We start from the raw sequence: 17826 nt of genomic DNA on the forward strand, positions 1-17826 counted from the left end.
CATTCACAGACTCTCTCACTCAACGCACGTCAACACAACGTTAGATGTAACGTTAGATGTAGATTATTTACTGTTTAATGGTTTTTTGTTTTTTTGTTTTTTGGGCTTACCGATGAAGAAAGAGCCGAATCTCAACAAGACTATTTTGTTGCTTTATAAAAACTATGGCAGTGTAGGCTATATTAAAGAACAGTGATTTGCTAACATGCTGGTGGGCACATGCATTAACCGACTATCTGATCACAGTAAGAGATGGCTAGTTAATTATTTTAATTGATTGGTTTTATGCTATTAAATTAAGTTTCGGCTACATCAAATATTTAAGTGAATTTAATTTTAAGAAATATTCTTTGAGTATACTAATTAAACATTTAAAACAGTTGTAAAATATTATTGTGGATTGTTGCTCTTTACAGCATACGTACAATCCTTGTTTATTATCCTTGTTTACCCAAAAAATATAATTAAAATGTCCACTTTATAATCATTTAATATTTACTCACTTCTTTATAGCTAATAGAAATGTGACAGTCATTCTAGTTTATTGAACAAGAACAAATGGCCATCAAAACATTCAAACTTTTATTTTGAAATTGCGATGAACAACATATTGGAAACATATTGACGTGTTTTGCTGATTAACATTACAAGCCTGTGAAGTGACGCATGTTACATTTCCAGATTAATGTTATAATCAACCCAAACAGCAGAGATGGAGTCCCATGCATGTAATAAATAATGATGCTACACTGCGCGTCAGACTGCTGCACGGGTGTTTCTAATACAGCAGTGATGGTAAAGTTGACATCTTTGTCTCTTCTGTCTGCCGTTATCTCTCTGCATTTTTTTCCTCTTTTTGAAAGTGGAGACTATTGTGGAGTTTTTATTCTGCTATTTGAGCAAATGTGAACACAAAAAATAATATTTAATGTATTTTCTCATTCACCGCTGTAGAATTTTACCCAACTATGGTTCTACTGACATTTGTTTGTCATCCGCTTTGAATAATGCTCATAACTGTCATTAACTCTACAATAAGTAAATCCACTTCTCCTGCTAATTACTCTTCGACAGCAATGCCATAGAAATATACAGCGTTACAGCTAAAACAAGTTCAAACTATAACTTAGAGTTTTCACAAGCAAGTTACATCAATTGTTGTTGTTGTTTCTTTTTTTAACTAACGTTATGTGATTCTGCATCAATAACCTGCTGACACTAGCAGAAAAAATCAAAACAAAACTTTTGATCATTAAACTAATTTGTTGTCATGATGTTATCGTCAAGGTAAACACCCACATACAACCATACCTGTTTGATCTACAAAGCTAGTCTTTGGTAGACGGGTATGTATGTATATATTACTGATTTAAGTTTCACAAACCTTATGTACACAACTTCTATTCTTCTATTCTGGATTCAGTAACTGGTCTGACAGAATCAGTGGCTGTGTTTGGAATCGTCCATTATATTCACTATTCCTCTACATTACTCCACTAATCAATTTAAACCACTTGAAGGAATGAATGAAAACGGGTCGGGCAAGGAGTCCACTGGAAGGGCTCCCACTTTTGCATAGTTTGTGCTTGCTGTTTAATAATCATTTGAAACTTAGCAAACTGACAGCTTCAGTAGTAATGAAAAGACTTATAATGAAATCTGTCATTATAACTATAGCCTTAATTAAACAACTTAATAATCAATTAAAAAGGAATTTAAAAGACGTAAGTAAGTAAGTAAGTAAGTAAACTTTATTTATATAGCACTTTTCACAGACATGAAGGGTCACAAAGTGCTTTACATTAAAAAAAAAACAAATAATAAAAGAAATAAAAACCACAACACACATTACAGCACCACCATATAGCTAGTTATATGACGACTTGGGATGAGACTGTGTTAGATGTTGCGCTGTACCCACATTGGACAAGCAATTTGCAAAATGGATGGATGGATGATTCGCCTGCAGGCTTCATGTTCTGGAGAGATTAATTTATTTCCATTTGTTCCCTTGCAATTATTTTGCACATTTTTTTAAAATAAATCTTATCGCATTCAATTTAGATTGCAAACTCATTCCCCACACGGGTACTTATTTTGCCATGGCATTGAAATATTCTCCTTAAAGATAACAGAAAGCACTTCTCTAATTCTTTTAGTTGTTTAATATCCAGTACACAGTGAAAGTCTGAGATTGTATCTAGTGACAGTTAAGTTAGAAGTATTTTCACTTTGGTAGTGGGTATGTGGGAATCTGCCACCATCTATAAACTAAAGCCAAGTGCAGCTGGGCGAAACATTTAGTTAAAGTTGGATTCTGCTCAGGAATGGCAGAATGAGGACACACAATTTGCAGATGTTTGTAAAGCTATCTGCCTGGGTGTGTGCTGTGTATGCTTAACTGTGTGTTGGGTGTGTGTTGTGGGGTTGGTCTAAAATAACTTGCTGTTTGGCATGTGTAGGGAAAGATATATCAAAGGACATGAGATTGAAAGGTTTCTGGCCTGTTAATTAAAGCAGATATGTTCTTATTAGGTCCATGACTCTACCACTGGAGAAAGCATATAACGTTTAATTTGGCTTATGTCACAATCACATAGCCTTAATGTCATCGAATTTGACAGTTGTAAAGAAATTCAAGACATTACGGCTGTAATGTGAAGGCTTGCCTTAAAGTGGCTTTGATTAAAGTCAGCATGAAACAGTAGTTTGTATTCAAGGATCAGACAACCTGTCTCTCACATGAGATCACAGTACTAGCAAACAACAACAACAATCCAAACAATTGGACAAAATCGAGTCCCACCCTACATTTTTTTTTTCTTGTTCGAGAAGCCGTTTCACTTGGATATTTCACAATAGGGAGACAATAGGGAGTACAAGACTATTGTAACTTATGTTTTATGCCAACTTAAAATTACAAGGGCACATGAATTAAAAAAAAAAAAGATATGCATCGATGAATCATTTTAAATTATTGTCCATGTTGATATTTAAGTTTTCTGCTAACATAATTTCACATAGGCTATTGGATAATACTGTAAATCTGCAATCGGGTCAGATTGTTTTCAGAATCCAGTCAATTCCTAATACAATTGAGTCCTGTCCTTCACTTTTCACTAAGTCAGATTAGTAAACTCAGCTGCGAAAAATAATGAATGAATGTACAAACAAAGGGCGACCTATGTCATGAACACAATAGTTTAGTACACACGTTATAAGGTTTCCCTTTATAGTAAGTACATTATGGGTGGTGGAATAGGATAGAAGGAGGAAGACACTTGACTGAGGCTCTCTTTAAAGGTACAAAAGTCCGGCGCACCGGATCGTGTTCCCTGGATACCCAGCATCTATTTATTATCCTTCTCCCCTCTGTGACCTCCCCTTTATTTTAGACCTCTGATTCATCTGCAATTCAACCCGTAAAAACCGCAAAACACCTCTAAGTTTACAGCCTCTGGTGTATACCATCGGCAGGCTTGAATCAAGTAAGGTTTTTCAGTAATTTCTGTGCGCATCTATGGATGGCTTGATTTTAACAGTGTTGTGTTTAGAGAACATTGAAGAAGTAGCAGTTCTAATTTAATTTGCATTGTAGAATTGGTAGCGACCAACATCAACAGGGAGAGCATCATTTTGAGTTTATAATGTTGGTTGGATTCATCTAATTCAATGAGATTAGCCTGTCATGTCACAGGTGCTTGCTCTGCATGTTAGCGGATGAAGGGATGCAGGGCGATAAACTTCTAACACCGAGTTTCAGCCCTATTGACAGGTCAGGAAGCCACCGTGGTCACCGAGGGCTATTTGACGTGACATCTTTTTCACCTGGTCAGGTTAAAATAGAAGTTAGTGTGATGCAATCACCACGCATGGCTGAAAGCTCCTGGGATTTTGGATAGAAACGGCAGCCAGCGAATGGACAGCGGAATGTGCTTTTCAGGTTAGTGCTTAGACAGACATCGCTGGGGACATGGACTAGGAATGGAATGGGTGGGGGTTGTTGCTTAATATCTATATCCTAGCAACTGAGTGGGTATGATACCATGTCCAGTTGTCGTCAGGGATTGGTCAGCATGTTGGCATTGACGCCGCCCCTTTGCTTGTGGGCTGTAGAAAGATTAAACCAAAATTAAAACATCCTCCACACTTGATTCACTCCTGTGCACTTGACCTTCTAGCACTTTAATCTGCCTCACAATTTCGTTTTTGTTGATGTTTTTCATGTTTTTCATTTATTTATAACTCCAGATCTGCTGTAATACATGTGCTTGGGCCACTTGCCGATAACCTTGACGACCTCAGTAAAGACCCCAGTCTGGCAGTATGACCTCTCCTTATGCAGCAGTACAATTCTGCCCAGAGCGAGCCTTTCAACGGTAAGACAGAAGCAACAGTTTGTGCCAATTTGTTGGCCAATTCTGAAAAGGTCACCAGGTTTATCTTGACCACTTACTTGGGCATGCACACATGGTTTTATTTAGTTGCTTCATTTGTAAATGGATATGAGCACATTGCAAAGCAACATGTGGCTGTTTCTATGGTCCCGAACAGTGTTTCAGAAGAGTTGTTGTCTGGACTGAGACATGCTGGAGGTGCTAACAGTTATGTCTGGTTCTCCAGCTGCTGCCTGGCTATGGTATTTATAGGTGTGCTGTTCGTACGGCGAAAGTCAGCGTTTTGTGCAGTTTAGGGTGAACTGTCTAAATACTCACCCTGCTTGCTTGTTAGCTCTTCATGCACTCGCTCCCTCCTGGACATTTGTTTTTGTGGGTCTGAATAGAGTTTGCTCTAAATACAGCTGTATTAATAGCTAGGGATTCAATTCTCATGCTTGTATCCGTTAATGACGTTCTAATGTAGTATTCCATTTCAATGGAGTATTGGCACCTCTTTAAAAAGGCAATTTAAAATATTAATGTCATATACTACATACATTTTCAAATGCCAGCTTTCCTTTGCTGCTTTGGATATAAATCTCTTAAATAAATTGTTATGGTTAAAAAGGTTATGTACAATGAACGCCATCATATTTTATCTTTATATAGTTATTCGTTATGTTGACAATCACAGGGTAATGTGGAAGAATAAATGCTTTTCAATCTGTTGGAGTATGCAATTTTTCAGGCCTGTAAAATTAGCAAAAATGTATCGTTTAAATTATTACTCTAACACGTAAATTTCAGGTGAAAGCCATGTTATTGGTACAGTCATGCTAAATTTTGTTTTAGAAGAGACTATATAACTAGTTGTCACTTTCTGTAAAGGAACATAACTTAAAATCTTGGCTGTTACGCTCTTTTCTTCCCTGAAAAAAAAAATGCTCAGGAAAAACATGCTGGTCATTAGTGAAGCATGTTGTCACACTATATGAGGAAGGCTGCTACAATTGATTAAACATGAAAATCGGAAAAATAAAATGCAGTCATATAAAAGAAAGTATTTTGAAGAAAAAATAAGCAGAACACATGGGACAACTTGACCCAGTTAAAGTGTTAGACTTGTCCTGAGCTGAAAGCATATAATTTTTTTTATCGTGTTCATGTTTTTACCTAACAGCTAAGGCAAAAAATGACATAATATTTCAAACCAACTTACAAAACTACGGTTGGAGAAATCACACGTTATTGGATATAGTTACTGTCATAAATCCCTTGTGACAACTTCCCTGTGTGACAGCATGCGATAACTTACCACAATATTGTTAGGTCTTAGCCCTTGAGCACATGTGGGTATACCTGCAGAGACGGTTGTTTTTGAGACTAATCCAGCTCCTATCAGTAGGTCTAATCTACAAGAGAAGGGAAACAGATGTGTACTGATTAAAAATAACATCAACAGAGGTTCTCAAAATAAAACGAACATGCATTTCCATGCAAGTCAAGTACTCACTTCTTCTAACTGAATCCTACAAAATTCCATTCAGATATTTTAAATAAAAAACAAACTTTGATTCTTAGACCCTCTTGGGGTGATTTAATAATCAAATGCTGAGATTTTGTGATTTTTTATTTATTTATTTATTTATTTATTTTTTGTAAACTTTATTGTCCCCTTTCAGGAAATTTGTCTTGGGCTCAAAGCAATATTAATACACCACATACATACAGCAAATGGACTCGAGGCTGCGTTAATACACAATATACTGTACATATAAGAAATGCACACACATTACTTGACCCACATTAAATTCCTCTAAAATTATATTTACTTGCCAAACAGTTAAATCAAATTGTCTCACACCTCTTTACTCTTTTATGCTTAAACACAGGGTATTGAATGATTTTTCTGTATTGGCAAGCTGACATTCATTTCAAATGACATTCGTTTTTAAACAAACGACTAAATTACAAGTGCAGAGTGACTTAAAGGGTTAGTTCACCCAAAAATGAAAATTCTGTCAGTATTTACTCACCCTCATGTTGTTCCAAACCTCTATGTGTTTATTTGTTCTGCTATACACAAAGAAAGATATTTGGAAGAATGTTTAAATCAAACAGATTTCATTCCCCATTGACTACCATAGTAGGAAAAAATACATACTATGGTAGTCAATGGGGAATGAGATCTGTTTGATTAAAACATAGAGGTTTGGAAAAACGTGAGGGTGAGTAAATACTGACAGAATTTTCATTTTTGGGTGAACTAACCCTTTAAGTCAATGTGAGATTGTCTAACTTTGGGACAGTTTACTTCTGTGCCACATTCAATCGAATTTGGCCATTGTCAATAAAAGCATGCGTTTAAATGGAGGAAAAATCATGGGGCCACTATTCTTTTGTCTGAGCCACCATGTCCATCCTGCAGTCCCGGGTTTGAGGGATGAGGGAAGGGTCGGCAGATCCTTTTGAACGTTACCTGGCCTCTGATTAATGAAGATAGTGGAGAAGCACCTCTCACTTGTCTCCCCAGATTTCAGGACTCTGTTTGTTTTGAGTGCATTTTCATCGCTGGATGTGCCCAACCTGTCAGGAGACAATGGGCAGCCCTGTTAAGCTGTGACTTTTGACCCCGTCCTGTCTGCGAGGGGCCTGGTCTGTGTTTAAGTGGACGCAGTGCAGCCTCTCCCTCAGGCAGAATGCATAACTCCCCCAGTAACCAGACACCCACCCACAGCTTCCAAAGAAGCTATACCACTAGAGATGAAACCAACCCTCCATATAGCCACAATGAAAAACTATAGCTCACTATTGTCTCCAAGAAGTTTATGCTTTTTTTAAAGGTGAGCTAAGCCCTGAAATAATTTCATCTCAATCGTCTCACTAAAATCTCCTTTACGGTTTTTATTACCTGTACTGAGGATAAAAATCATGGTTCCTTGGTTAAATTTGGGATGTGATGGCTGACATAATGACAGATGTGGCAGCCACCGTGGTTAAGCAGAATTCTTAACATGTTTGGGCTTTGGTTATTTGACGCAGAATGACAGAAACGTACATACGATTCATTCACTGCATGATTCCTGAATTACTAATTTTTCAGGTCGCAATATTTGTTTTATCAGGCTTTGTAAGTGCTATTATTTTTGTGTCTAGATGTTTAATTGATGAAACGGCCATTCCCATGTTAGCTGATGATGATGGATCAGAAATCTGCCCATAAACTTCACCTGTCATTTCTGTGGGTGTAAATCAAAGCTGGATATTTTCGCGCATGGGTGCTGCACCTTTTGTGGGACCATGATGTCATTCTTGGCTGAAAATCCCTGTCAACCATATTGTATTTCTAGCTACAATATAGCATCCATTCATCCATTGTTTTTGGACCTTTTTCTAATAGTGCATCCTCTCTCAACTGGATTGAGAGATTAATTGGATTAATTGGACAATTCCCCTGGCACAGGTTTTATGATGATGATGATGATGATGTCATCATGACACCCGGGATGTCACCCAGCTCTCAGCCAGGGATCTCAAACATGTCCTGTTGCAATGTGTGACCTGAGACAGCAGCCATTCACCACCTGCTGGGGACCTATATAGTCCTCATGCTCTCACCAACCTGTAATGTTGACAATATTAAATGCGATAACATATCAATGAGAGAGAGAGAGAGGGAGAGAGAGATGTAATCCCTGTACAGACAGATGCTGGAACCTTGTGTAAGGTTGTTAGCTGCTACATTCTCTGACATAAGAGAAGTAGTATCTCGTTTTGTGGTTTTGTTGAGTGTGATAGCAAAAGCTAAATCAAAGCGTACTGACAATTGTAGAGCCATTTAGCACTATTAGAGCACTATAAATGAAACATAGCCTTCCATGATATATGATATAGATGACATACCCTATGACATAAACACTTTGCTTAAGTTGCTTCCGCTTCTTTATAGGCTGTCACTTCTTATTGTGTTGTTTATGCGCCTTTTTATAGATATTTAAAGAACATGGGAAATTAATTGAAGCCTAATTGTTGCCTCATATATTTAAAACTTCCTCAATCCCAATCAAAGTGTTAGTTCACCCCAAAATTTAAAATTCTGTCATAATTTAGTCACCCTCAAGTTGTATGGGTACATGTATGAGTTTCTTTCTTCTGTTGAACATGAAGATTTTTTTTTTTTTTAAAGAATATCGGTATAACCAAACATTTGACGGACCCCATTGATTACCCACATTCTTCAAACTATCTTCTTTTGTGTTCAGTAGAAGAAATTCATACAGGTTTGGTACAACTTGAGGGTGGATACATTTTGACCGATTTTTTTCATTTTGGGTGAACTAGTCGATAATTTAAAATGTTGATATTTTAATGTTAAATGTAATTTTTCTCAAAAATTAAAGATATTTTTCTACTATTCATTAGTTGTTATGCTTATTATTATGTACATTTTTCATTTACAGTATTTTGACAATATAGTGTTGAATTTGAATATTGCCTATTTATTTGCATATGGGATCTGTCAGAATCCATGTATCCTTACTGGGGGTTAAATTTTTGTTTCAACAGAAAAAAAAAAGACTAAAAAATATTACCTACAGTGATATCGTGACTCTGCTTTTTATGATAGCACAATCTAATTGTGCAAGGAATAAACAATAATAGCATAAAAATATGTATTTTACTTTATTTTATTACTTTTTATTTTGATAACCATTTTCTAGGAGGCTACATTTTTGTATATAATATCACACCCAGTTCTGCTGTGCATCTGTGCAAGATCCCACCCATTTTATTAAAATAATATATAATAAATATTCTGAAGTACCTTCTCTTTGATTGTACTTGTAATGGGTGACAGTAAGTTAGGGTCCAGCTTTCATTTGGATTTACTTAAAAGCCCCTCAGACTGTTCAGGTTGACAGTGTAAAATTGATTTTTATCTTACAATGGGAGGTAGGAATGCTGAGGTATGGACCTATGGATGCACTGTGACATTTGACGCATTGGGCTTGGCATTTGTGTGTCTTCCAGTGTGCCAAATGACAATATCTATGAGGCTTAAAGCAAACATTAATGAAAAAGCTTTTATCCCCAGTGACAGGCCTGGCAGCACACCGTTGTCCCAGTAATTCAACTCTAGCATTCACTTTGTGCCACACCTCTTCAGCTGAACAAAGACTTAAAAAAAAGGGAAAAAAAAGTTATATACCCTGTGTTTCTTCTGAAGCGCTATGTTTGGGGAGCCATAGAAAGAAAAGGGAAAAGAGGAATTTCTTCATGCTATTGAAGTTGAATTCTAAATGCTGCTTTTGCTCCTCCGTAAGGAAATGGATATAGTTTTACTCCCCCAGACACTGCACACAGGATTTTACAATTATCCCTCTTAAGAAACACTAATTTTTAAACACCATATTTATTAAGTTAAGTTTTTTGACTAGTTCGTCATATCAAATTCATTCAAATGTATTATGTAAAAAGGCTTTGTGATGCTTGGCAGAACAAATAGTCCTACTGTAAAATGCAATGTTTCTCTTAAAAGGCTGGTATCGAAGTGTCACTTTACAGTGATATCAAAGAATAGTGTTGCTTTGTATCTCTGCCTAGGATACAGTAATTTGACATCCTTCGACCTAAAAGCATTCAGCATTTATTAGGCATGCCTACATAGCTTAGTATATTAATATCCCCACACCGCACAGAATGTAGGGGAATTCCGCCCCACACCCGAGTGCCAACGTTAGATTATGGGTTGACACCCCAACACACACACACACACACACACACACACGCAGATAGATACATACATTTACTACCTTCAACCCCCATCCACAGCCAAGCCCAGTTCAGCCACACACATTCCGAATAGTGCATAGCGGTGGTGTTGCTATCATATAGACAGTGAAGGGGAATTCCGCTCTGCTTGGTCCTCAGCGTGTGCTGCTCCTCAGAAGGAACAATGAGACGCCGGCTCTGGCTTGGTGTCATATTTCAGATAGAGAGGGTAGTCGTGTTTTTACTGACAGTCTTATTCTCTCTACTGCTCCTGAATGTCATGTTAACACTGGTTATTGGTGTTGCTTTAGACAGGCACAGAGCATGGCCTTTGTGGAGCGAGAGGTAATTAAGAATGAGTTGTGTTTTTACATACTGATGAAGTGCAGTGACTTCTTACCACCATTAAGGGGTTGAATTTATGCTAGGCTTGTGCCTATCCTCGCAGGTCCAGTGAGGCCCATTTACAATAAAGGGGAAATAATATATTTGTTATTATTATTATTATTATTATTATTATTTCAGTGTAATGCCAAATTCTGTAAGACAATTACTTTATAAACTAATAACATATCATATTTATTTTTATTTTTTTCATAAATTATTAGTATTGGTAACCCTTTATGTTTTGCAAATATTTAACCAATGAAAAGTATAAAATCATCTTGTGATTTAGCGTCGTAACTCCATTGGCTCTTCAATCTGTCGGTAAAGACCTCATAACTCCACCCCTCAATCTTGAATGAAGTGCCGCACGCATTTTGGTTGACCATCATTTCAAAAAAAAAAAAAAAAAAAAAAAAAAACTAAGTACACGTGTAGCTACAGCTTCAATAAATTTCATAACCTGTAAGTTGATGAAAGCATAATGCAATGCACTCACTGCTTCAGATGTGGCCACTCTAATGACAGGACATTCGGGACATTCAGTGATCAAAAACTTGAAAACTTGATTTTGGTAAATGCTTTTTTATAATGACACATACAAGTAGGTTGTATGATCATATATAAAGCTACAATATCAACTTTTGACTTTCCTGAAAAGTAGCAGTATTGGTCATAGGAGGTTTGCGGGCCAGGGGGTTTCACATAAGGTAAATATGGCCCTGGCAATAATGGATACTAAATGAAATTTGAGTTCAAGTCATTTGTTACTTTAATTAGCGGTGATTGTAAAAGCAAACTATTACTGCCTCTCATACTTGTGATAAAGGATGTTCATAACTGATATTCATAAAAATAATCCTTTTCTTTTTTTGTCTGGTGTACACATATGAAAATATGACATAAATATAGAGTAGGCTTTTGTAAGTAACAAACCCATGAAAGTGACTTTAGCATGGGCAAAAACAACACCCTTTCTCTTTCTTCAGAAAGTTTTAGTTTAATTAGTTTAATAAAATGTAAGTGTATCCACAATTTGTATGAGGACACAAAATTTGAGTTAACTTTTGTTTCCATCTCTCTAGATTGAGAGAACCTGCAGCAGCTTGTCTCTCATGGGCTGAAGGTTCTTTCCTGACCTCCATGTCACAGGGCCAGGGCTCTCAGGGTACAGATATCCTCGGACAAGACGTCCTCAACCAGCTACTGGAGATGCTGGACCAGTGAGTTATGAAGTACCTTATAAATTCACTTGTACTTTAATACATAATACAGTTACATTATAAAAGGGTTTTAATGCATTAATTATGCCTTTATAACACATTAAATGGTCTTGTGATTAATTGTAACCACAATTATAATACTTATCTATTCATTGAAAAAATATAATGCATTAAAACATGATAAACAACCAATTTCAGATGTAAGTTATGTAAAATATTTAATACAATATAATAAATACAACTATTTATGGAAAATATATAATCCATAATAAAGCGCATTATGAGTGCCTTTAAGTAACTAAGACTAAAAAAAATATTACCTACAGTGATATCATGACGCTGCTTTTTTATAGCACAATCTAATTGTACAAGAAATAAAAAATGATTGCAAAATTAATTTTATAAAAATAATTATTTATTTTGATAACCATTTTTTAGGAGGCTACATTTTTGTATATAATATCACACCCAGTTCTGCTGTGCATCTGTGCAAGATCCCACCCATTTTATTAAAATGATGTATAATAAATATTCTGAAGTACCTTCTCTTTGATTGTACTTGTAATGGGTGACAGTAAGTTAGGGCCCAGCTTTCACTTGGATTTACTTAAAAGCCCCTCAGACTGTTCAGGTTGACAGTGTAAAATGGATTTTTATCTTAATGGCGCATTATAAGTGCCTTTATAATGCCTTATACATAAAGACTTCAAGTGTTTCCCATTATACTTAAAAGCAGTCACACCCACTTATTGGCTAAATGATATGACATTTTATATAACTTAGACCTTATAAATAAATAAATGAACACTATAACATTATCCTATCATTTCACAAGTAATCAGTCCATTTGCTGGTCTCCTGTCCAGGTCTGCACTACATTCAATGCAGCCTATCGAGCTGAACTTCTCTGAGGGCTCTGCTGTCGGATCCGCATCCAATACCATACAGATTAGCATGGACTGCATCACGATGCATGGGCCTGAGGAGCCCCTTACAGTGAGTACTTCATTTCACTAAACACACAGCTCTTCACACATACATTTGCACAGCAATCCCACACCAAGTTTAATCAAACAACAATTTCACTTATCTGATGGATATTGCTGTGTCATTAAGATCTGAGCTGTTACCGTGGGACCATGTTCTTGACACATTTCAAGATGTCAGATGATGTAAAATGCAAGTGCTGATCGTCTCGAATGCATATCTAAGCTTTAAATATGGGAATATTCGTTTTAATTAAGCGTTTAATTTTTTTTAAGGAGTAGATAAGGCAGGTAGTCACTCGAAATATCATCCAAATATATACCATCTGTTATTGGTAATATAATAGTGATGCCTCTGTTGCAGTATGTTGTTGAATATTCTGTAATTTTGCATAGAATAAAACGACATACAGTTTAGATATTTTAAAATAAACAAAAGCCATTAATACAAAACTTTTCAAAACTTGGCTGATTTTCCTACTACTTGTTCAGAAGAATTTAATTTAATTCATCTAAAATCCCCCGCAAAGTTTAAAACAAATGTACATGGGGATTTCTTTAAAACCTCCCACTGAATGGTCTCAGACGGGCTGTTTTTGATGGAAGCAATAGATAGTTAGCTTTTTTCATACCATCAGAAGAATATCTGTGTTTTTTGCCAAATAGTTTTAGCTCTTTTTAAAAAAATGTAAATGTAATTTGCTTTTAAATATTGAACTTCAGCCAACAATTTTTTGAATACACACATGCCTTTCTTAAGCAGAGAAACGTAATTATTTGATCACATATGAAACTTGGTTTTGTTTATTGTGATCACTCAAGTGAATCATTTCAGTAGTGGGGAATTTAGTGGTAAGCCCCAGCAAAAACAGTTAACTTACACTTGCATGTTGGGGGTATTACTGTTTTTTTGGGGTGTTATGGGTTTTCCCTGGTCATTCTGGATAGTTTTGGTGGCAACAAATTCAAAAGAGATGTCCAGGTCCGGATGAACAGCGCTAGATATAAAAGTCCTGATGACGATAGTCTTGCTTTGCTACAATGGCACATCCGATCTGAAGGGCTTCAGATGTGTCATATAAATAAAATGATTTTTGAATGATCATAAAAAAGGGACTGAATTGGATCAATGAATTATGAAGATGGAGATTTACAACAATACTACACATCAGACAATTTCTTCTTTGGTGTAAGTTATCTTTTTTTCCCCCACTCTATACTCTGAATCAGATCTGTTTCTAGTTCACACTATTCAAGTTTTCTTTTCTTTTATAAAATATGAATCTTGTATAAATTAGTTAGTGAACTTTAACATGGTTTAACAACTGTTAATTTGCATAAAGTCGATGTAAGTCAAGCAAAATTGATGTATCCCTCAGGCAGATTCTATCAACACGTATGGCTCTAACATAGTGTTTATACAAAACAGAAGAGCAGCGGAAAGTTTGACATTAAGTGTATGACCTGACGCTGAGGCCTTGTAGATTTTCTCTGGGCGCACAGGAGAATTAGTTGGTTGTGGTTCCCCTCCCAGCAGAGGAATGTAGTTGTCCGGTAGTAAAGATGGGGAAAAAAGGGAGAGACGGAGCAACGCGTTGCCTCTCTGGCCCTGAGGGATTATCTTTTCTCTTGATCTGGTGATTAATACCCCCCATACAACACCACCCGCCCCCATTTTCCTTGCAGTAAAGATCGGGTGTGGTGCACAGCATGGCACGCTAACACTCCGTCCCTTTCCAGCTAGCATTCACGTTGATCGAAGAGGTGGAAACTATGGAAACCTGCCAATGGCCAAATACGCTTTTGAAGAACAAAAGTCAGCAGTGGGCATTATAGGGGTAGTTCACCCAAAAATGAAAATTGTCATCGTTTACTCACCCACACCTGTATGACTTTCTTTCTCCTGTGGATATCTTGAACAACGTTGGTGAAATACTGAGACAGAATTTATTTTTCTATCCCATGAACTATCCCCTTTAATAACCAGCTTATGATTGATCTGTGAACTATTTCACCAAAAGAACAAGAATTAAGGAAAACGTTTGCCGCCCTTCATTAATTATCAAATGATGTGCTCTGTTTAGCGCCCTCAGGGTCCTCGGTGTAAAGCCCTTTTTTAAATCTGAAATTGCTCTTTCTTTTGGAGGTGTGCTTTCTCTGTAGCTGCAGGGCAACAATTTAGTGCAGCACCTGCCGCTCTGAGTAACTGAGGCTTGTGTCTTATTCTTACTGTGTGAGATCAGGGATAGGGGAGGAGAAGGAGCGCGCGCGCGAGAGAGAGAGAGAGAGTGGTGTCGAGTCAGGTATGGAGGAATGTGACAGAGGAAAGGTTGTATCCTGACATCCAAAAGCTCAGCTGATATATCATGGCAAGTTGGACCCGTTACTCAAACGTGGTGAACTCAGAGCTAGTATAGTTGTAAAATATGAGAAATTTTTTTTATATTAAATGTGCAATTATTTAAAATTCACCTTTTTTCAATGACAACGGTAAAGAAAACTGTTTGCTTCTGTATAATGAGGTATCCACGTTGTTGTCCAGGACGACTGCCACATAGGGCAGTGCAAAAGAAACGTAAATTACCGTGTGAACTTTTTAAGAGTTGTTTTCTACAAACAGTTTATGTTTTAGATTTTTTACCCTCAGTAATAAGCACTAGATCAGTAATTATTGTTTTTTCTTCCACTTTTCCATTAGAAGTTTTTTTTTTCACATTATTGTTATTAAAATTAAATTATGGTTTAATAAATTAAAAGAGATGATGGTCAACCACATTTGGTAATATAATAGTGTTAAATTGATCAAATTAATAATCCCATTAACATTAGATTTTTAGTGTAAAAAATAAGTATTGTTAAATGTTATCCTATTGCAATTTAAAATGTATATTTTATATTTTAATTTATTTTAAAATTTATACAAAGTTAGAAAAAACTGCATTTTTATGAAGTAGAATTATTTTATATCATTATAAATATCTTTACTGTCACCTTTGATCCATTTAGTGCATCCTTGCTGAAAATAAAACTCAGTCTTAATTGGTGAAGCTGTTTGTTTTGTTCAACTTTAATTTAGAGAATAATTTAATGAAGAATTAATCTCCTTAGGGTATGTAAATAACAACTTATCATAGTAAGTCACTTTTAAAATTAAAACTATAAAATGTATTTAAAATGTATTTAAAAATGCAATGTTAATATATTTAAAATATGCTTATTTCATACTATATATTCACTTATTTCATACTATATATTCACTTATTTCATACTATATATTCACTTATTTCATACTATATATACATATTCACTGCCATATCTCTTGAGACTTATTGAAATAAATATTAGAATTTAACTTTATTTCGAGTACTTCTTTATTGCACAATGCACATGTGTTAATATTAAGCCTAAAATATGTTTTAATATCACTAAGGATATATGATCTGTAATAAATGTATCTTTAAATGCAAGATATTTGAAGTGTACGTACTTGCAATAGTTTTATTTTAGCACAATCAAATATACAAGTACATAAATATGTAAATGTATTTGTATAGCATAAAATGAATGTATTTCGAATACATTTTGATATTTATTTTTCAATAAGGGACAGAAAAATAATTAATATGGATAAAGTTTTGTGTGGCTGACACACAGAACTTGCATATAAAGACTCCAGTCAGGGGTAGATTTAAGCATCATGGCAGTAACGAGTTTCCACAACAGTTACAAACCACTGTGCTCTTTTGGTCCCATCAAATGTCATATAATCTAACCAATATCAATCTAAGCAAAGTTACACATTAACAGGTTCTATATTTTGGAAACGGCTTCAAATAGAAGCGTTGGCAGGAGAGAATGGCTGTCCATTGAGTACTTTTTTTTTTTTTGTCTGGGTGTTGCTGATCAGCAAGAATTCAACATAATTTATCCCTTGGCATGAATACATTGAAGGTGGTGAGGCAATGGTTTGTTTAGGCTGTGTTGTGTCCTAGCCCTTGATTAGTCATTTGTAGTTTTCTTTTCAAGTAGAGCCTGACTCAGCATTAGGCAGGAACACATAATGAAGGCGTGCTTCCTTACCGCAATCCATGCATTCTGTAGCTACCGTTTGCTTGTCTGAAATGTTGTTTTTTTTTTTAATAATTTAAAATTGTGATTTCAGATTTTTACGGATTATAAAATAAGTCACTTTCATGTTCCCCATTATATTAATGTTATTTAATATTTTTTATTTATTGTGGTGGTTTTCATATTGCTGATGAATTTCCTGGAATTTTCCAGGAAATGAATTTTCCTTTTTTACCGGTCAAAAGTTCGAAAAAATGACACAGTAATATTGTGAAATATTATGACAATTTAAAATGACTGTTTTCTATTTTAATATATTTTAAAATGTACTTTGAAAGCTGAATTTTCAACATCATTACTGTTGCTGATTACACATCAGTTTTCAGTGCCACATGATCCTTCAGAAATCATTCTAATATGCTGATTTTATGCTCAAAAAACATAATTATTATTTTCAATGTTGAAAACAGTTGTGTACTATTTTTCCCCATAATTCTATTATGAATAGAAAGTTCAAAAGAACAGCATTTATTTAAAATATACTCTTTTCTAACATTATAAATGTCTTTATTTTAACTTTTGATCAATTTAACTCATCCTTGATGAATAAAAGTATTTTCTAATTTCTTTCCCCCAAAAATAAAAAAAATAAATTCTTACTGACCCCAAACTTTTGAATGGTAGTGATTAATGTTACAAAAGCTTTCCATTTCAGATCAATTCTGTTCTTTTGAACTTTCTATTCATCAAAGAATCCTGAAATAAAAATGTAAAAAACTGTTTTCAACATGGATAATAATCATAAATGTTTCTTGAGCATCATATTATAATAATTTCTGTAGGATCATGTGACACTGAAGACTGGAGTAATGATGCTGTAAATTCAGCTTTGATCACAGGAATAAATTACACTTCACTACATATTCACATAACCGCTGTTTTAAATTGTAATAATATTTCACAATATTGCTGTTTTTTTGTGTGTATTTTTTAGCAAATAATTGCAGCCTTGGT

General features: G+C 35.3%; 1 protein-coding gene and 1 long non-coding RNA gene across 8 annotated transcripts in view; one reads left to right on the forward strand and one right to left on the reverse strand.

Annotated features, from left to right (window-relative positions):
• Window positions 1–644: 644 nt before the first annotated feature.
• Window positions 645–17826, forward strand: part of tp63 (tumor protein p63) — a 108773-nt gene continuing 91591 nt past the window's right edge. For 2 of the 7 annotated variants that reach the window (XM_089134156.1, XM_089134159.1), the window contains exons 1-4: window positions 646–795; window positions 4252–4379; window positions 11621–11758; window positions 12625–12754. In XM_089134156.1, the coding sequence (XP_088990282.1) occupies window positions 4327–4379; window positions 11621–11758; window positions 12625–12754 (321 nt within the window). In that variant the 5' untranslated portion in view covers window positions 646–795; window positions 4252–4326. Of the gene's footprint in view, window positions 796–4251; window positions 4380–11620; window positions 11759–12624; window positions 12755–17826 lie in introns of all 7 variants that reach the window. The other 5 variants (XM_089134160.1, XM_089134154.1, XM_089134152.1 and 2 more) reach the window with 5 other exon arrangements.
• On the reverse strand, window positions 1734–10316 carry LOC148977720 (uncharacterized). The gene is made up of 3 exons (XR_016169497.1): window positions 10193–10316; window positions 5695–5791; window positions 1734–4110 (listed from the first exon to the last, which is right to left on the reverse strand). It is a non-coding gene; the product is annotated as an uncharacterized LOC148977720 (long non-coding RNA).

This window comes from Pimephales promelas, chromosome 8 (assembly GCF_988280905.1).
Source record: "Pimephales promelas chromosome 8, fPimPro1.hap1.1, whole genome shotgun sequence".
NCBI lineage: Eukaryota > Metazoa > Chordata > Actinopteri > Cypriniformes > Leuciscidae > Pimephales > Pimephales promelas.